Source organism: Balaenoptera musculus, chromosome 11 (genome assembly GCF_009873245.2).
Source record: "Balaenoptera musculus isolate JJ_BM4_2016_0621 chromosome 11, mBalMus1.pri.v3, whole genome shotgun sequence".
NCBI classification, from domain to species: Eukaryota; Metazoa; Chordata; class Mammalia; order Artiodactyla; family Balaenopteridae; genus Balaenoptera; species Balaenoptera musculus.
This window is the reverse complement of record NC_045795.1, coordinates 57,969,274-57,990,511: the sequence shown is the minus strand read 5'-3', so window position 1 is coordinate 57,990,511 and position 21,238 is coordinate 57,969,274. Positions and strand designations below refer to the sequence as shown.

General features: G+C 40.9%; 1 protein-coding gene across 2 annotated transcripts in view; it reads right to left on the bottom strand.

The window, feature by feature from the left end:
* ANO10 (anoctamin 10) overlaps positions 1–21,238 on the bottom strand; it is a 236,878-nt gene that overhangs the window by 52,747 nt on the left and 162,893 nt on the right. For both annotated transcript variants that reach the window (XM_036870648.1, XM_036870649.1), the window contains exon 12: positions 5,788–5,904. In XM_036870648.1, coding sequence (XP_036726543.1) covers positions 5,788–5,904 — 117 coding nt within the window. The remainder of the gene's footprint in view (positions 1–5,787; positions 5,905–21,238) is intronic.

The following is a 21,238-nucleotide window of genomic DNA, read 5'->3' as shown; positions in this document are numbered from 1 at the left end:
AGTTTTTGGAAAGCACAAAGCGGGTGACCTTCCATACCTAGGACCTTTCAGACTTTTCAGGACCTCTGCACAGTGAGACTGAAGAGGAAATGTGATGAAAATCTTTGTCTCCGACTGGCAGCAGCATGAACTTGGGCGGCCCAGGCAGCAGTGTCAACCGTGCAGCAAAGCCCTGGGCCAGCAGGAGAGAGAGAGCGAGCAAAAGAAGACCTTCTGCCCAGGTTTTACTCTGGACCTTTTATTCTCAGATTGTAATGTTAAACAAAAACAAGCAGTGGCGGTAGGTTGGGGGAGGAAAGCTTTTTCCTGGTTTGCAGTCAAGGCCCTAAGAAACCACAAGTACTCATCATGGCCTCCCGCCCTACTTGATGGGTTCCGAGACACTGGAGCTACATGTGCACAAATATTTAGTCACCTATTAGCGCAAGCCAGAACCACCCTTCTATGGAGGCATTTGATAAATATACTGATGGACAGCTATTGGACATCTCTGTCCCACCAGAACCTTAACAGCAAAATCGGCAACTAAAATCACGTTTTCTTAGAAGGGGATGTTAATCAGAGATCACATCTATGTCCTCAGGAGAAAACACCCCAAACAGACTTAAACCACTTAGATTTTTTTTTCTTTTAATAATATAAGCTAGAATTTTGGTTAATGTTTCATTTCCCAGTGAAGTGATGAGCATAAACAAAACTTGTCGTCGACTTTGGACTTTGGTTTACTGGTGAGTTGGGGGCGTATCTTGAAGACACAGGAATCCAGGAGCTGAGATGACTTGGGAGGTTATTTAGTCACATCCATAGTAAACACGAATATCCACCAGTCTCCTCCAAAGCCAAACATGACAGCTCTGAAGTAGGACTTTCAGGTAAATGTGTTTAGTAACAAGAGACATGTTAGTCATATCCAACCATCGAGAAAGACCCTTTGCTTTTAAGACAAATACATGGCAGGGTGAAATCCTGAGTGAGAGGAGAGGAAAGCTTTCCTAACATGAAGCAAGATCTTGCCTTGACCTGGAGTGAAGGTGTGTACAATGGCCAGCCTGCCCCAACCTATAAAACCTCACTAGAATGTAATCAGTGGAGAAACCTGAATCTACCAAAAACTCTTCCAGAGACAATGCTGTTCCATTAAAAAACATTTTTTTTGCTTACATAACCCTTAACATTTTTGGATGCCAAATGTCCTCCCACACAATTTTAAGTTGACATCTAAATTTTCATCATAAAGTAAAATAGTTGCAAAAATATATTTTCTAGCATACTGTAAATACTGACACTTAAAAATAACTATGAGGTCACTCTTTTAAAGATATCCAAGAAATGCTAAACATTATAGTGACGTGATATCCACCATCACCCATTCAAAAGATACATCAATAGCTCTTAATGAATAGTAAAAAATTTTGTTTTCCTTCTTTTTCTTCTTTGAAGTAATATTTTCTTTCCACTCTCCCAAAGAATCTTAACTTAATAAATTTGTTTTTTGCTTGAAAGTCTTCATCAATCTCTTTCTAATACTTTGCTGCAATAAATTGAAACTTAAGAAGCCTTTAAAATTCCCTATGACCAGAAGTCTCACGATAAGTATTTTAAATTTTCTTCTGGACTGACTGATCATTACAATTATTACTGGTGCATAAATGATAAAAATTATATAAACAGAGTACACATTTTGATAAACATTGAACATAAATTTCTAGCTATACTTTGGAAATGCATTTCTTAAGGGAATGGAGGGCAGGAGATTGGGGTGCCTTTATCGAATGCAGCTTAGCCCGACACCTCCATTTTGAAAGGTTCTGTTACTTGGTTGGGGTGGGGTAACTCTGGGGACAAGGCACATGGTAGGGTTCCAAACGGCAAGAGATGTGGCTTCCTTCTGCAATGTGGAAGAAGGATGCGTGTGAGAGGCGATGAGGTGTGGCCATGGACAGCCAGGAGGGACCAGCAGGACGCCCGGGTGTGCTCAGGCGGTTATGTTCAGGAAAGAAGACTCATCTAAGCTGAGAATCTCAACACTGAGGCCCTCATAATGATCTGTGTTCCTCGCAGAGTCTAAGGAACGTTAGACTGTTTGGAACCTCCCTGTCCATCCTACCTCTCTGCCCTCTCCTCCAAGTGAGAGCTGAGCACGTTATTTCCCCAGTTCGTCCAATTTATCTTTTCAATTTTCTTTTTTTTCTGTGGTACAGAAGTTTTAAATTTTCTTGTATCTTACTGTATCAATATTTTCCTTTATAAATTCGGGGATTTGTGTCCTGATTAGAAAGGCATTTCCCACTGGAAGAAGTACCCATGATTTTTAATGACCTTTTATGGTTTAAGTTTTTTACGTTTAAATTTCTCAACCATCTGAACTTTGTTGGGTGGAGGGGAGAGAGGTACATAAGAAATGAGGTAGAATAAAGTATAATAATTTCCCCAAACAACTGTTTGTCATCATCAAACCATGTAACAAACAATCTTTCTTTTTTTCCCACTGATATGAAACATCACTTTTACCATAAAGTCCCATTTTTATTTGGGTCCATTTATGGAATCTCTGATCTATTCCACTGACCTGTCCATTTCTCCCCTCATTCAAAATGGATTTAATTACCATGACGATTGAATTATTCAAAATACACTTTAACATGGCAAAGCTAGTGGCCTCATTTTTCTTCTTTTTCAGAAGTTTCCTTGCTATTCTCAAATGTTTATTTCTATGTATTTGACTTGGCATTACATTTTCACAAGATTGAATCTTTTGATCCCAGTAGAGTTTAAAAAACATTCTTCACATTGATTATCCACATAGTTTTCATAAATTACCACCTACAGATTTTATTTTGGTTTCTTCTGTAAATGGGACTTTTCTCTCAATAATATTCTCAAACTGGTTACTATTTTTTTGAAAGGAAACAAATGATTTTAGACAAACTTTACAACCTGCTTCTTTTCAAATTTTCCTATTGTTATAAGAATTTATCTTGTGATTTTTAGACACATATCTATAAATCTTCAAGTAATGGTACTTTGCCTCTTCCGGGTTCCTTGAACTTATCTCTTTCCTCTTGTATAACTACAGTGATTACGCCTCCAGAACAATGCTAAAGCGTCAGTAGTGGATAATGGGTCTCCTGACACTGTTGTGAATGCTGCTGGTGTTTCACTACTGAGCATGATGCTCTGCGTTTCCATCTAAGAGACAAACACACCTGGTGAGCCCAGAGGCCCGAAGTGAAACTTGCCCTACAGCTAGCAAACGCAGCTAATTCAGTCTTCTTTCTCACCCACTGTGACACACATCAGCCCAGCAAAACGCGGTGGGACCCGGGGCTCTCCCGCTTCTCTGTACTCTGATCACAAGTCTGTAGTCCTGCTGGGCTCACCCCACCTAATCAGGGTCAGGTTCTGCCCCAATGTGGGGTTCCCCTATCTGGAGCACCACCCTTGAGCCCTGGCTTCTGTCAGAAGGTTGGCTTGAGTGGGTCCTCCTCAAGGTATTTTTTCTCCCAATTCCCCAAATATAAAAAGGAAATATTCCTGTAAAAGGTGGTTTGGAAGCATACAGGACTGCGTGGGTCAGAGAGGTCCTGGACCCGAGCTTGTCCCCCTCAGATGACTCTGCCTTATTGATCTTCTCATTCGTTAAATTCCTATGTATCACTGCAGATGACCAGCTCTACGCATCTAGGGATCTTTTGTCTCCCGACTCTCATTCTGTTACAGGTAGAAAATCACCAAAATGGTGAACTCCAGCATGGCTTTTTAAATTCTCTCTTTCTTTTGGGGGCAGGGGTGGGGGGGATCCTTTGGGTAGAATGTGGAAATCATCAGGAAGAGGATTCTACCTCCACGGCATTTTTTGCTGCTTCTGCCCACACTTTCCCGTTCTCTCTCGTGCTCTGTGAGATATTATTCAGGATTCCAATTCCTCACCTCTCCTCCCCTAATGTTTCTGTAGAAGGTAGACTTGGAAACTCTGGAGCTGCCCCAGGGAGATTCTTGGAAATCTCTGTCTGGTTCTTTTGCTGAATGCCAGCTCTAGTCTTCATTTAACATTGCTTGAACATTTTTGTTTTGCTTAGTTTAGTTCTTTAAACCTATTTGTTGCTCATATTATTAAGAATTTGGTTTTGTTATGCCATCCTAAACTGGAATCTTCTCTAAAAAGACAAACAACCCAATCAAAAAATGGGCAAAAGACCTAAATAGACATTTCTCCAAAGAAGACATACAGATGGCCAAGAGACACATGAAAAGATGCTCAACATCACTAATTACTAGAGAAATGCAAATCAAAACTACAACGAGATATCACCTCATACCGGTCAGAATGGCCATCAGCAAAAAGCCTATAAACAGGGGCTTCCCTGGTGGCACAATGGTTAAGAATCTGCCTGCCAACGCAGGGGACACGGGTTCAAGCCCTGGTCCGGGAAGATCCCACATGCTGCAGAGCAACTAAGCCTGTGTGCCACACTACTGAGCCTGTGCTCTAGAGCCCGCGAGCCACAACTACTGAGCCCGCGTGCCTAGAGCCCGTGCTCTGAAACAAGAGAAGCCACTGCAATGAGAAGCCTGTGCACCACAACGAAGAGTAGCACCCGCTCGCTGCAACTAGAGGAAGCCCGTGCACAGCAACAAAGACCCAATGCAGCCAAAAATTAATTAATTATTAATTAATTAAAAAAAAAAAGATACACGCACCCCTGTGTTCATAGCAGCACTATTTACAATAGCCAAAACATGGAAACAACCAAAATGTCCACTGAAAGACAAATGGATAAAGAAGATGTGGTCCATATATACAATGGAATATCACTCAGCAATTAAAAGAATTAATAATGCCATTTGCAGCAACATGTATGGACCTGCAGATTATCATAGTAAGTGAAGTAAGTCAGACAGAGAAAGACAAATATCATATGATATCGCTTACATGCAGAATCTAAAAAAAATGATACAAATGAACTTATTTACAAAACAGAAACAGACTCACAGACTTAGAAAATAAACTGATGGTTACCAAAGGAGAAAGGTGCGGGGGTCGGAGGGGTGGTGAAGGATAAATTGGGAGTTTGGGATTGATATATACATACTACTGTATTTAAAACAGATAACAAGGACCTACTGTATAGCACAGGGAACTGTACTTGATATTCTGTAATAACCTAAATGGGAAAAGAATTTGGAAAAGAATAGATATGTGTATAACTGAATCACTTTGCTGTACACCTGAAACAAACAACATTGTAAATCAACTATACTCCAATATGAAATAAAAATTAAAAACAAAAAACAAAACTGAGGGACTTCCCTGGTGGCACAGTGGTTAAGAATCCGCCTGCCAATGCAGGGCACACAGGTTCGAGCCCTGGTCCGGGAAGATCCCACATGCTGCAGAGCAACTAAGCCCATGTGCCACAACTACTAAGCCTGTGCTCTAGAGCCCGTGAGCCACAACTACTGAGCCCACGTGCCACAACTACTGAAGCATGCGCGCCTAGAACCCGTGCTCCACAACAAGAGAAGCCACCGCAATGAGAAGCCCGTGCACCACAACGAAGAGTAGGCCCCGCTCGCTGCAATTAGAGAAAGCCTGCGCGCAGCAACGAAGACCCAACGCAGCCAAAAATTAAATAAATAAATAAAAATTAAAAACTGGAATCTTCTATACTTATTTAAACTGGTAACTTCAAGGCTGAAGTAAAAGCTGAGAGTGAGCTCTCTGACTTATGTTTCCTGGCATTTGCTAAAGAAATACATTTTTATTTTCAGGACAGTTGCCCTTACCTGCTGCTTGAGTGCCTCCAAAGATTCAAATTCCAATCTGGCCAGTTTCATCTGGATATGCCGTGGCTTATCAGATATGGCAAATGCAAGGATGAACTTCAAAGCCAGGAGTGCGTGCTGAAAACAAGAAAGAGCACACGTTGCAGGGACACATTAGACCATGTGGGCGAGGAGACAAATTAGCACCTCAACACTGTGATCCTTCTCATTAATCTTGGGTCACTTCTAATTACTGGCCTGTGATGTATCACAGATCAACCAGGTCCATGAGTTATATTTATAATGCATCCCACTGTGGTTCATTCAATAATTATTGACTTACTTTGCTTTATTCTTTTAAAAACCAGTTATTCCCTTAAAATGATACCATATGCTGCTCTCAGTGAAAAATAAAGTTTATTCTGAGAAGTCTCCCACCAAATGCTTTTTTTACACGTCTTAATCCCCAGTGTATTTAGTGTGCAATGTGTGCAGAGCCAAACGTTGCTCTTTGTGTAGCAACATCCTGCCTGTGCTGTACTTCAGGCTGAGTTACGTGGAACGTGCATGTGCCTTTTGGTGCCTTGTATCCTCTGCATCCCCAGTAGTGTCTGGTGCAGTTTCTTTCATGAAATGACAATCAATAAATATTGATGAGTTGATCGGCTGTAATGTGCTACCTTATGCTGCGGACTCCACATATTGTGAGGCAGAAATGTATACAGAAATGTAGAGTGTATCCTTTATATTATGTAAAACGTATCCTTTATAACATGGGTAACTTAGAACCTGGCTATTTTATTTCCCTTCTACACCAACACCATACAGAGGTTTTCTAACGTAATAATATGAGGTTTATAATTATGCTTCTTTCTCTGCAGAAATAAGCCAACATGACTGCTTCCCCTGGTAAGCCAGCTCTTCAGATGCACAGCCTCGACTCGATGTTTCTCTAATTCTGCCTTCATCTTGTGACCCAGGATCAAGACCCACAGAAAGCTGAATGTTCCTTAAAGTTGCCTCTTTGATGACAGCATGAATTACTAAATATTAAAGGCTGGATAATACATTTTAAAGGTAGGAAATAATTAAAAGGCATTAAGAAAATCAGTGAAGGAGATGGAACAGCCTGTAAGAAATGTCGCATTGAATTATTGACAGAAAAGGAAGATAGCTGAAAAAAAATAAGTGAATTCCTTACTGTGTTATTTTCAAAAGGGGGATGAAGGATAAATAACATGTGGATATCTCCTGGGAGAAGCATGAAATAATGAAGGAAATCAATATCGTGCCAGAACAAGCAATAATTCAATACAAAAACTTGAAAACCGGCAGAACCCCAGGGCAGGCCAGGCACTGCCTGGTATTAGCAGGAGACCTGGAGTGGACCAGGGAAGGGCAGTCTTCGCTGAAATGTGACTACCAGGACCAAAGAAGAAACTGGAAGATACTGATGAGGTGTCTATAGTGTGAAAACAAGAAGATAAAACAGATGACATCATGTGTTATAATTCTGAACCAAGTGAAGTGAATTAACAGGAACCTGGAGATAATCAACAAAGAACAAATGAATAATTTAGAAAGAGCTATACTGTGTCATTACTTCATTCCACTGGAGCACTGAGATATAACTTTATATAAGACTTAACCTCTTCAGTAGAATTGTTAGACAAGAAATAAACAAATTAGTGAATGGAAAGAAATCCGTATGTTTCAGAAACTGTGTGTCCTCAAGTTGCCAGAGCCCCACCACGACCCGGTCACTGGCCCTATCCCATCTCTCCTAGCAAATCTGTCCCCGTTTTCTCTTCTCTGGAGTCTCAGGAGGAATTATTGAGAAAGAAGACCCTGTCAAGGACTTCCCTTACAGGGAACCTGTAAGATGTGTCAACTCTTCTTTGGGAACCAGGATTGGCTACTGGGTGACTGGGCAAGGTTGCCACAGACCTCGGTTTCCATATGAAATGTTCATAAAGCTCTCTTGAATTGAAAAAAAATTGGTATTTATTAGACAATATTAGTTAAAACAGGAAGTCATTTTAACATGGTTAAAACACTTATGCAGCAACAAGCTTTTTTTTTTTTTTTTTTTTTAAGACTTTTTTTTTTTTTTTTTAATTTTTATTTATTTATGTATTTATTTATGGCTATGTTGGGTCTTCGTTTCTGTGCGAGGGCTTTCTCTAGTTGCAGCAAGCGGGGGCCACTCTTCATTGCGGTGCGCGGGCCTCTCACTATTGTGGCCTCTCTTGTTGCGGAGCACAGGCTCCAGACGCGCAGGCTCAGTAATTGTGGCTCACGGGCCCAGTTGCTCCGCGGTATGTGGGATCTTCCCAGACCAGGGCTCGAACCCGTGTCCCCTGCATTGGCAGGCAGATTCTCAACCACTGCGCCACCAGGGAAGCCCAGCAACAAGCTTTTATGAGTGGTTCTCTATGATTTACTTCCCCCAAAATATTCTATAATAAATGCTTTTAAAAGCCCATATGTAGAGAAATCATTTTCTTTGGAACTACATTTGCAAAAAAGTTCCTAGTAGACCTGCTTATTTCAAGCTTTTCACGTCCCACGTAACAACCCCAGGGTCACGCTCCTTGAAGAGCCCCGCAAGCCGCACAGCCGGCACTCTTCACTGGTTCCCACACCACCAGAAGCCAGCAGGGCAGTAGCCCTGTGTCCATCGCTCCATTCATGACTGCTGCGTTGGCCAGTGCAGCGAAAGGGCTGATGTCCTGGCGCACAGTCTAGGTGGGAGATGAGTAAGGACAGGCCATCACAACGCCACGTGGGAGCGGTACTGGCAGGGTACACACAAGCACTTGGACCAGCAGGTCAGAGAGGGCTTCCTGAAGAAGTAAGTTTGAACAGAGACATGATGGATGAGAAGGAGTTAGCCAGGCAAGGAGAGGGGGCCGAAGGGCTTCCACAGAGAGGGCAAACGGATAAAGGGATGTGGGCTGAAAAGAGGGGCTGCAGAGGCAACCAGGAGCCCGGGGACACAGGCAGCAGAGTGAGGGGGCGCTGAAGGCATGAACACAGGAATGACTCAATCAGATTTCTCTGTCTGTGGCAAGGGGCGTGGACGAGTGTGGAAGTGCAGGCCAGTGAGCAGGGTGACCTGAGTGTGCGTTAGAGCCGTGGGGCCGAAGCTCCAGGAGTGACCGGAGGGCTCGTTAGCAGCAGACTCGCCAGACCGCCGTGACTCACGCACTGAACTGATAAGCACAGGACGGGGGGCAGGCCAGAGGGGAGAAGGGGTCTGCGCGGGCTGTGGATTTTCAGATGTCTATGGAGTGTCTAAGTGGACACGTCCAGCACGTAGTACGGTAGAGGAGTCAAGGAGGCAGAGATTTGGGTCACTGCTGTATGTGTGTGAGTGGCAGATAAAGCCGTGGGAGTGGACGAGATTTGCAAGGCTGTGTGGTGAGAGAGAGGAAAGACGAGATGGCAAGACGACGGCAGAGGATGGAAGTGGGGGAGCCGAAACATGCGTGTCGAGCGAAGGGGAGGGGCCGGCAAGAAGCCTGATAAGCAGCAGGCGGCAATCGGCAGAAATCTAGGAGGTTCTGGAGTTTCAGAAGCCAAGGGGAGAGAAAGAAGCCAGTCAAGGAGGGTGTCGGAGGGTCAAGTACATGAAGCCTGAGGAGGAACATATAGGTTTATCCACCAGGAGGCCTCTGGTGACCCTGGTGGGAGTGGCTTCAGCTGAGTGGTCGCAGAAGCAGGACTCGGTGGGCTGGGAAGAGACCGGCAGGCAAGGCTGGAGGAGGGAGGTGCCGACCACAGGGTTTCTGCAAACGAGGGGTGAGGGGCGAGGCGGCACCTGGACAGAGACCTGTGCTGGCCAGGTGTTTGTTCTTTAAAGGTGCAAGTCCTAATAAACACGTTGAGATGCTTTGGGGATGGAACCAAGAGAATGGCCAAAGGTGAAGCTCCTGGAAGAAGTTCCAAGGCACAGAGCCAGGCTGCCGTGCCAGGCAGGGGCTTAGCCATAAACAGGGGGTCTGATGTGGTCCCTATCGAGGAGAGAGAGCTGACCACGAGGGACAGAAGCATTTAAAGGCACTAATTTGAGACTTAAGAATTTTAAAACACATTTATTGCTTAGAATATGCAATTCAATACTTAAAATGAGGAAGGACAGGTGAGAATTATACCTCGCGTTCTCACTTTTCTTTTGCAGAGCTAATCACAGATCATCATTAAATATCCTTTCCTCAAAACAGATAATCATAATCTTCAGCAGAAAAAAAAAAAGTGTCTCAGAGAACAAAATAAAAATGCCGACTTTATTAACTACATTGGAAGAAATATCAACATCTTCACAATGAAATTTTGTTTGGATGGTGGCACTTTGGGCAACCTCTTTATCTTTAGTCTTTAACAGACATGCATTACTTTTGTACGGGGTAAAAAACACTTATGTGAAAAAGAACGCAGGGATTCCACTCATTTAGAAAACGAACTACACGTGCCCTGCCAGGCTCCTAACCCACCTGGTCACCACTGCCCACATGCCCAGTAAACAGACCCAGACCAGACAACCTGCAGCTCAGAGAGTCTGGCTTTTAATCGGGAGTCCAAGAAGCTGGCAAAAGCAATCACACACTCTGCAAATGCACTGAGCACAATGATGCAGGGCCCGACGGCTTCAGTGGTGGCCTTCTCCCACCTTACCTATCAAAACCTTCCGTCACACTGATTTTTTCCCCCCACTTTGCTACACTCTCAGAAGTTTCACCAATTTTAGGTTTATGTGGCATAACACACAGCATCTTTAAAAAGGGAAAATATTCTGGGAGGGTTGAGAAGCATCACCATTCACAGATACCTGTTAATTAATTAGCTGGCGTTAGCAAACACTCTCTCTCTGTACTCCCCCACCCCAATAACCTAGAGACCTTGGGAGTGGGGTGGCGAAGGCATCACAGCTGCTGCAACACAGGGTATCAGCTTCAAGGAAGAGAGGTAAAGAGAAGCAGAGAGGAACCGACATTGTCTGAATGATCAGGAAAGGATACATTACCCCCCTCTTTCTTCTTAGTGGGTTCTTGTACCCAGGATCCAGAATTCAAGTTGAGCATCATGATGGATTAAGTAAGCTTTTGTAGTCTAGCCTAGAAACCTAAATAACATTTATAGCACTGTGCTTCAAAAGATTAATTTTTAAAATCTCGTTTATATTTTTCATACAGAAAATCTGTTTCAAGGCTGGGAACTACTTTATGCTAACTGAACAGAGAAAAAAAAATTGTGAAAAGAATTTTAGCTATTTTTACTTGTTTTCATAAATAAAAGAAAGCCTAAGATAAAATACAAATCTGCTCAGATTTGAAGAAAAACACTCAAAATGAATAGCTGGGTTGGCTTTTCATAGCCTCTTTATGAAAAGAGAAGACATTTTATGGGCCATGATTGTGATTCTTCACCAACAATCTTCCTTTAAAGTGAAACTCACAAAATTTATCCTAAACAAAGTAAAGGAGAAGAGAAACAGTGAGGGGTGGGGTGGGGAGATGGGCAGAATTTTTAAACTAATAAACACAAAGAAGTTGGCTACCCATGACAATATAGTTCAGGTAATGATTATAGGGTGCCTTGGCTGGGAAAGGTAAAAAGAACGGGACCAGAGAAAACTGGCACTCAGAAGCTACACGTTTTCTGTGCCAGCGGTAAAGTACTGCCCACTCCACCATCACTGTGTCGCTCACCTGTGGTCACTGCAGGGCTGTCAGACTCTTGGGAGTCTCGTGCCAGGTGCACAGAGAGTGAGAGGAACCATTTTATTTTAAAAAACTAGAAAATTCATGATATGATCAACAGTAGCAGCTGTGTTTGTAGCAGTGTGTCCCCAACCCTGTCTCTTCTGAAACAGAAAGTGCAAATTAGAGCTGAATTCTTGGAATTCTGAAAAGTTAATTTGATTTCTACAGTGGTAGGTCTGCCACATTACCTCTTTCCATTCAGAGCTCACTGAATAAAAGAAGAGTCCTTCAAAAAAGCATCCTCTGCTGATTATCAGACAAACTAAGTGTGAAGTACCAATTAGTAAGAAATGATCAATGAAGCTGAGATTGAAAAAAAATTATGGAATTAGGCTCTTAAGGAAAAAAAAAAAATCAGGGATTTTCATTTTAAGATGGTAGATCAAGCATGCTCATGTACTTCTTCTACCTCCCCAGGGTCCCCTGAAATGACAAAAATATAGTCTAAAAAGAACAAGACTGGAAAATAAGAGAATTTGCAGAACTTCTGAATATAGAACTTATGGAGTGGAAAAGTGCTGCTCAAGTCTCCTGAGACAAAGGCAGGTCCTCCCAAAGGAGCCTCAGAAGAAGGCCAATGTCAGATTCACCCCACAAAAGAAAGGATTGGGGCAGGGAGTCAGCACCAAAGTGAATGCATTGAAGAACTACCTTCAGAAGAGCTGGGGCCATAGGAAGCCCTTTCTCATGCCACCTTATAACAGACTGACTGCAAGTTCTACTCTTGCACTAAAGCCAAAAACCTGCCCTTTAAAGAAAGCATGTGATCTTTTGGGAGAGCTCCTTGTGTGGGGTTGCCAGGCCCAAGAGAGAAGTTGAGCCTAAGGTCATACCAGACTCTTATTAAAAGACTTGGAGACCAGAGTGATGTCAGCTGTATGACAGGATAGGAAGTCCCAAACCTTGTTCCCCCACAGAGACACTGACTTAAGAACAACATACAGTCCAAAAAGCCTTTGTGAGAACTTCAGAAAACAGCTAAGAAGCTACAGTACTCTAGGGAAGCACAAAGCTAAAAACAGCTGCTTTAGAATGAGTAAGTGAGTAAGAAAAGCTGTTGGATTTCACCTATGATAACCTTTCCTCCAAGCTGGCACAGCTCAGCACAATTGGGAGAAAACACCCAACGTGTGGATAGAGAAGTGTAACGTACATTCAATGTACGTTCCATCTTTTCAAGGAACTTCCCTAGGAACTGGTTTCTGTCTCATTAGACTCAGGGCACTGGAGAGGATCCTGCATACTTTGGATGCCTGGGGGGGGCCAATAAAAACAAAGGAGAGATTGCTGAAATACCAGAGAACCTGCAGTACTGAAGACAGAGACCAGAGGGAGGAAGAGATTACAAACGCCTAAAAAAGAAACCAGTAGACTTCCCTAATTGGGAAAATACACGCACAAGCCCAGAAAAGATACATCTCCAGAATGTTTGAGACATTCCCAGAATCTCTAGCTGGGCTGACTGATGGAGGTCTTTGCCTGTATGAAGCTAGTTTGTGAAGACTGGGAGAGATGGCTGTTTTTTCAAATGCCCAAATCTCAGCAAAAAAATAACAAGGAACACAAACAAACAGAAATATGACACAATAAAGAAAAATAATAAATCTCAAAAAAAGACCCTAAAGAAACAGAAATCTATGAAGTACATGACAAAGAATGCAAAACAATCATCTTAAAGAAGCTCAATGAATTATAAGAGAACACAGACAAGTAACCGAAATCAGAAAAATGATGTGTGAACAAAATGAAAATACCAACAAAAAGATAGAAACGATAAAAAAAATTAAAAAAAAAGAACTAAACAAATTCTGGAACTGAAGAATGCAATAACTGAATTGAGAAGTTCACTATATGGGTTCAACATCAAGCTGTTCAAGCAAAAGAAAGAATCCATGACTCTAAGACAGGTCACTTGAAATTATTGAGTCAGAAGAGCAAAAAGAAAAAACGAATCAAAAAGATGACGAAAGCTCAAGATACTTAACGACATCAGCAAGTATTACCAATATATGCATTATGGGAATCTCAGAAAGAGAAGAGAGAGAAAGAGGGAGAGAGCTTATTTGAAGAAATAATGGTCAAAAACTTCCCAAATGTGAGGAATGAAATGGACATCCAAATTCAAGAAACTCAAAAGACTCCAACTCAGATGAACCCAAAGAACCCCATGCTGAGGTACACTGTAATCAAACCATCAAAGAACAAAGAGAGAATCTTGAAAGTAGCAAGACCTGTGTCACATCATGTACAAGGGAGCTACCATAAGATTATCAGAGGAGTTCTTAGCAGAAAAAAATATAGGCCAATATAGGAGTAAGATGATACATTCAAAGGGCTAAAAGAAAAAACCTGCCAACCAAGAATACTATATCCAGCAAAACTGTCCTTCAAAAATGAAAGAGAAATAAAGACCTTTCCAGACAAACAAAAGCTAAGGGAATTCATCACCACCACATGTGCCTTACAAGAAATACTAAAGGGAGTCCATTAAGCTGAAAGGAAAGAAATGCTGGACATAACACAAAAGCATATAAAAATATAAAGCTTTCTGGTGAAGGTAAATAAATAGACAAACACAGTATACAGTAATGGTGGTATGTATATCACTTTTCATTCTGGTGTAGAATTTAAAGGAGAAATTTCATAAAAATAACTATATAAAATGTTAATTTGTGACATCAATAACAAATTGGAGGGGAGATGTAAAAGAGTAGACATTTTGTACGTGACTGAAGTTTCTATTATTTTAAAATAGATTACTATACTATAAGATGTTTTATGTATTCTCCATGGTAACCACAAAGAAATACCTATAGAAAATACATAAAAGAAAAATGAGAAAGAAATCAAAAACAAGTCACTACGAAAAAAAATCAACATAACACAAAGGAGTACATCAAGAGAGGCAAAGGACAAAATAACTATAAGACATACAGAAAAAATGAATAAAATTGCAACAATAATTTTGTTACTATCAGTAATTACTTTAAATGTAAATAGATTATATTCCCTGATCAAAAGACATGAGAGGCTGAGTGGATTAAAAAAACAAGATCCAACTAAATGCTATCTATAAGAGACTCACTTTAGATGTAAGAACATCTAAAGATGTAAGATGTAAGATATCTTAGATGTAAGATAAAAGTGAAAGGACAGAAGAAGATATTACATGCAAATGGTAACCAAAAAATAAAAAATAAAAAGAAAGAAAGCAGAAGTGGCGATCTTGTATCAGACAAAATAGACTTTAAAAGACTGAGATAAGAGACAAGAAGAGCATTATACAATGATAAAGGGTCAATTCACCACCAATAATTATATATTGTTAACACTGGCGTACCCACATATATGAAGCAAAAATTGGCAGGATTGAAGGAAAAAGTAGACAATAATGCAATAATAGTAGGAGATTTAAGTACCCCACTCTCAATAACAGATAGAGCATCCAGACAGAAGATCAATAAGGAAATAGAGGACTTGAAGAACACTACAGATCAACTGTATCTAACAGACATGGACAGAATTCTCCATTCAACAAGAGCAGAATACACATTCTTCTAAAGCACACATGAAATATTCTCTGGGATAGATCACCTATTAGGCTACAAAACACATCTTAACAAATTTAAGAACATTGCAATCATATCAATTATCTTTTTAGACAACAATGGAATGAGACTAGAAATCAACAGCAAAACGAAAACTGAAAAATTAAATAAGTGAAAATTAAACAACAAACTCTTCAACAACCAATGGGCCAAAGAAGAAATCAAAAGGGAAATTAGAAAATATTTTGACATAAATGAAAATGAAAACACAATATACCGACACTTATGGGATTCAGCAAAAGCAGAACTAAGAGGGAAAGTTATTGTCTTAAACACCTTCATTAAAAAAGAAGAAATATCTCAAATCAGCAACCCACTTTATATCTCAAGGAACTAGAAAAAGAAGAACAAACTAAACCCAAAGTTATCAGAAGGAAGGAAATAATAAAGAGTACAGGGACTTCCCTGGTGGTGCAGTGGTTAAGAATCCACCTGTCAATGCAGGGGACATCCCTGGTCTGGGAAGATCCCACATGCTGCAGAGCAACTAAGCCTGTGTGCCACAACTACTGAGCCCACACTCCAGAGTCTGCAAGCCACAATTTCTGAGCCGTGTGCCACAACTACTGAAGCCTATGTGCCTAGAGCCCGTGCCCTGCAACAAGAGAAGCCACTGCAACGAGAAGCCCGCACACCACAACGAAGAGCAGCCCCCGCTCGCCGCAACTAGAGAAAGCCTGCATGCAGCAATGAAGACCCAACGCAGCCAAAAATAAATAAATAAAATAAATAAATTGATAAAAAAAAGATTAGAGCAGAAATAAATGAATTAGAAAACAAAAAGCAATAGAAAAAAAATCAATGAAACTAAGAGTTGGTTTTTTTGAAGACCAACAAATCAACAAACTCTTAGCTTGACTAACAAAGAAAAAAAAGGCTCAAATAATAAAAATCAGAAATGAAAGGGTCGACATTATAACTGATGCCAGAAATAATAAGGATTTTAAGAGATTACTATGAACAATTATATGCCAACAAATCAGATAACCTAGAAAAAAAATGGATAAACTCATAAAAACATACAACCTACAAAGACTGAATCATGAACAAATAAAAAGTCTGAATAGATACAGAACTAGTAAGAAGATTAATCAGTAATAAAAAATCTCCCAGCAGAAAGCCCAGAACCAGATGTCCTCACTTGAGAATTCTAACAAATATATAAAGAGAAATTAACACCAATCCTTCTCAAACTCTCCCCACAAAAAATTGAAGATAAGGGAGCACTTCCAAATTCATTTCATTCTCTGAAGTCAGCATTACTTTAATACCCAAACCAGACAAACTTTCTACAAGAAAAGAAAACTACAGACCAATATCCCTGATGAATATTGATGCCAAAATCCTCAACAAAATGCTAGCAAAGTGAATTCAGCAGCACACTGAAAGGATTATACACCATAGCCAAGTAATTTTTATTTCTGGAATGCAAGGATGGTACAACATATGAAAAGGAATCAATGTAATATAACACATTAACAGAATGAAGAAAAAAACATGATCATTTCAATCGAAGAAAAAGCATTTGACAAAATTCAACTTCCTTTCATGATAAATACAATCAACAAGAAGAAAATAAGGAAAGTACCTCAACATAATAAAGCCCATAGCTAACAACACACTCAATGGTGAAAAGCTCAAAGCTTTTCCTCTAAGATCATGAACAGGCAAGGATGACCTCTCTCACTGGAAATCCTAGCCAAAGTAATTAGGCAGCTGCTACGGAAAACAGTATGGAAGCTAAAAATAGAATTACAATATGATACAGCAATCCCACTTCTGGGTATATATTCCAAAAAAAAAGAAAGAAAGAAAAGAAAATAGGATGTTGAAGAGATATTTGCATACCCATGTTCACTGCAGCACTAATCACAATAGCAAAGAAGGAGAAGCAACCTAGTCCATGAGTGGATGAATGGATAAAGAAAATGTGGTATATACATATGGGGGAATATTATTCAGCCATTTAAAAAGAAGGTAAAATGAAATGGAGGTATTTGTAGTGAGGTGGATGGAGTTAGAGTCTGTCATACAGAGTGAAGTAAGTCAGAAAGAGAAAAACAAATACAGTATGCTAACACATATATATGGAATCTAAGGGAAAAAAAAAAAAGGTCATGAAGAACCTAGTGGCAAGACGGGAAAAAAGACACAGACTTACTAGAGAATGGACTTGAAGATATGGGGAGGGGGAGGGGTAAGATGTGACAGGGTGAGAGAGTGGCATGGACATATATACACTACCAAATGTAAAATAGATAGCTAGTGGGAAGCAGTCGCATAGCACAGGGAGATCAGCTCGGTGCTTTGTGACCACCTAGAGGGGTGGGATAGGGAGGGTGGGAGGGAGGGAGACGCAAGAGGGTTAGCGATGTGGGAACATGTGTATATGTATAACTGATTCACTTTGTTATAAAGCAGAAACTAACACACCATTGTAAAGCAATTATACTCCAATAAAGATGGTAAAAAAAAAAAGGTAGAGTTTCAGTTTTGCAAGATAAGAAAGCTCTAGAGATCTGTTGGACAACAATGTGCATATTGTTAACACTACTGTACTGTACACTTAAAAATGGTTAAGATGGTAAATTGTATGTTATGTGCTTTTTCCACAATTAAAAGACTCACAGGTCAAAAATCCCAACAATCCCCCCCACCAAAAAGAAAAAGCCAAACAAGGAGGGGTACTGCTGCCCAGGATGGCAGACACTCAAGTTCTTCAGACTCAGAGTGAGGTCAGTCAAATCCCTGGGTGGCCAGTCTGTTCCCAGCTTCTGAACCTCCCAGGGACTCTCCTCATGTATTGATAGAATCTCCTACCGCAGGGAGCCCTTCCGAGGAACAGATCTGCACACCCACGCTGGCAGAGGGAAGCCACAGCAGCTCTTTGTCTCACCATCCCAACCACCAGACAGTGTCACAAGGCTGAGGACCACAAATGCCATGACCAAGATGAACAAACAGAGCTAACCCTCGAGGACAAAAGCAGACATTTGGAGAGCACATAAGAACTCAAAGTTTACGGCCCACATGTGCTATATGAAAAAGAAAATTACTCGAGGAGTTGCTCCAGGAAAATGAAAATGGAATCTAAGACAATGACAGGGAAAATAAGAAACAGAAGCAGCAGACCATGACTTATAAGAGGCTAAAAGAAAACAAAAGATGACCCTTTGGATTTGAAGGCTTACAAGGTTCTCTTTTAAGAAGCAAAGTGTTAATCCTAGGATTATATTTCCTTCTCTTCAGGTTCAATAATGCTAATGGTTAAACAGTATCTAATATTCATAATATTATAAATGTTCCTTCTTCTGTTTTTATCAACAACTGGGAGACAAATCATGGCCAATTATAATTTGCAGTGTAAATGTAATAAAAGAGCCAGCAAAAATGGGGAGAGGAGAGGGCAGTGTAAGCCAAAGGAAGATTAACTATGTTAATAGCCTCATCTTCAACGAGAGGACACAATATTACCTAAAGTTGACAAATCAAGAGACACATGTTTTAAGTGAATTTTTTAAAGCTATAATGCCATTTGCAGCAACACAGATGGACCTGGAGATGATCATACTAAGTGAAGTAAGTCAGACAAAGACAAATATCATATGACATCACTTATGTGTGGAATCTAAAAAAAATGGATACAAATGAACTTATTTGTAAAACAGAAACAGACTCACAGACATAGAAAACAAACTTGTGGTTACCAAAGGGGGAAGTGGGGGGAAGGGATAAATTAGAAGTTTGGGATTAGCAGAAAAAAACTGCTATATATAAAATAGATAAACAACAAGGACCTACTGTATAGCACAGGAAATTATATTTAATATCTTGTAATAAACTATAATGGAAAAGAAACTGAAAAAGAATATATATGTGCGTGTGTGTGTATACACACACACACACACACACACACACACACACACAGAGCACCTAATTACTTTGCTGTACACCTGAAACTAACACTACTTTGTAAATCAACTATATTTCAATTTTAAAAAATGGTGCGGGGGAGACTTCTGTTTTTACTTTATTATACTATTTGGACTTTGTGATACTGCCCTCCATCCCCATATGTATCCATTACTTCTCTAAAGAAAACAAAATGATAGATTCTCTTAGTCTGGTGCAGGGTCAGCAAACTTCTTAGAGGCCCACAAAGTCAGTATTTTAGGTTTTCTTGCCGTATGTCTCTGTCACAACTATTCAACCCTGCCGTTCCTTGCAGCATGAAAAGCAGCCACAGTGGATACATAAAGAAATGGGTGTGGCTGTGCGCCAACATCACGTTATTAAGAAGCAGCAAGAGGCTTTGGTCCTTTGGCCAGAGTTTGCTGTCCTTTGGTATAGAGTGTGTAGAAAGACTGAAAACTCTAGTTATTTAACCCATTAATTCATATGAATATTTGTCCAAAGATGAGAAAGCCTCACAAAATTTGCCTTTGTCTCAATAACACAAATGAATAGGAACCTTCTCTGGAGTTTCAAGGAAGGCTTCTCGCAGCATCTTCGGGCCCTAACCCTGACGAGTCACTGCCAGACCCCGAGAGACGCAGCACCTGTGACACCAGCACCCTGTGCTCCTGAGGATACACACACACGGCAGGACCGGGAGATGCCGTCGTCACAGACAGCCTGGGCCTCTGCTCCACCCACATGGCTATTTCCCAACATCAGTCAAGTGAATAAGGAGTTGGGCTTAAAAGGTTAATGGAAAGTTGAATCTAAAGGAAGCGTACAGGGTGAAAAAGCAAGAGGAAAGTGTTAGGAGAGCCAATTAAAACAGAGAGCTAAGAGTAACTGATTACTATAAAAACATGAAAAATTTTTTACCTCCTCTTCTTCTATCTCACCACATAATGAAACAGTGATTTGAAAAATATGTCAATTAAACTAAAAGAATACAAGGAAGTAATTTTAAGGGTTACAAATAAATTAAGCCGAATGCCTCATCAGCTCTTCCCTTTAAAAAGATAATCTCCAGGACTTCTCTGGCGGCACAGTGGTTAAGAATCTGCCTGCCAATGCAGGGGACATGGGTTCGAGCCCTGGTCCAGGAAGATCCCACGTGCCAGGGAGCAACTAAGCCCATGCGCCACAACTACTGAGCCTGCGCTCTAGAGCCCGCGAGCCACAACTACTGAGCCCGCGTGCCACAACTCCTGAAGCCACGCACCTAGAGCCCGTGCTCCGCAACAAGAGGAGCCATAGCAATGACAAGACCGCGCACCACAACGAAGTGTAGCCCCCACTCGCTGCAACTAGAGAAAAGCCCGTGCACAGCAATGAAGACCCAACGCAGCCAAAAATAAATAAATAAATTTATTTTTAAAAAATATATAATCTCCGTTGTAGGCATTTGCTAACAGAAGAGGCTCCTCACTGGTGAAGGACACTGAGTGATGAGATTGCCATTTGTCACTGGGATGAGAAAGCTAGCTTTCAAGGCTTTGGCAACCTCTGTGTCACCAAAGAACACATCTTATCCAGCCTTAAAGCTTGCTGTCCTTGAAGTGATTAACTTTAATTTAAAGCCTCTTTCAGCTTCTCTCATCTCTAAAATCTGTGCATTCCCGATATGGCAGCAGGCATCACTACCTACCATAAAGCTTGTAAAGCTTGTTCTCCTCCCGATCGGAGGCACATTTCAAGCCGTTTCTAGAATAGATTTGATGATTGTGAAAGGAAGTGCAACCTGTAGGAGGGTTATGTTTTATTTGGAGTTTGTTTTTTCCAACAATTATTTTGATCACTTGACAAGCAAAAAATCAAGTTACACTTAATAACTGTGTGCCTGGAAATGTTCTCTGAGGCCTGTGAAGCAAAGTGATACCCTGAGATTGCCGTTTCATTTCACACTGTATACTTACTGCATTTACATTAAGTGGACCATCAAGTGAGAATTTAAATCACGCTGGAGAAACACACATTTGTAACCTCGAAATCATAAGCCACAGAGGCCAGCCATGTTGCATGCCAGGGATTATAATAAGGCTGGTGGCTCTCCCGCAGTGCAAGGACACAAAATCAGCCTCCTGGGGTCACCTGCCTAATGCTTGGCTGGTCAGTGACACAGCTGATCCAGGAGCCCTGCCTCCT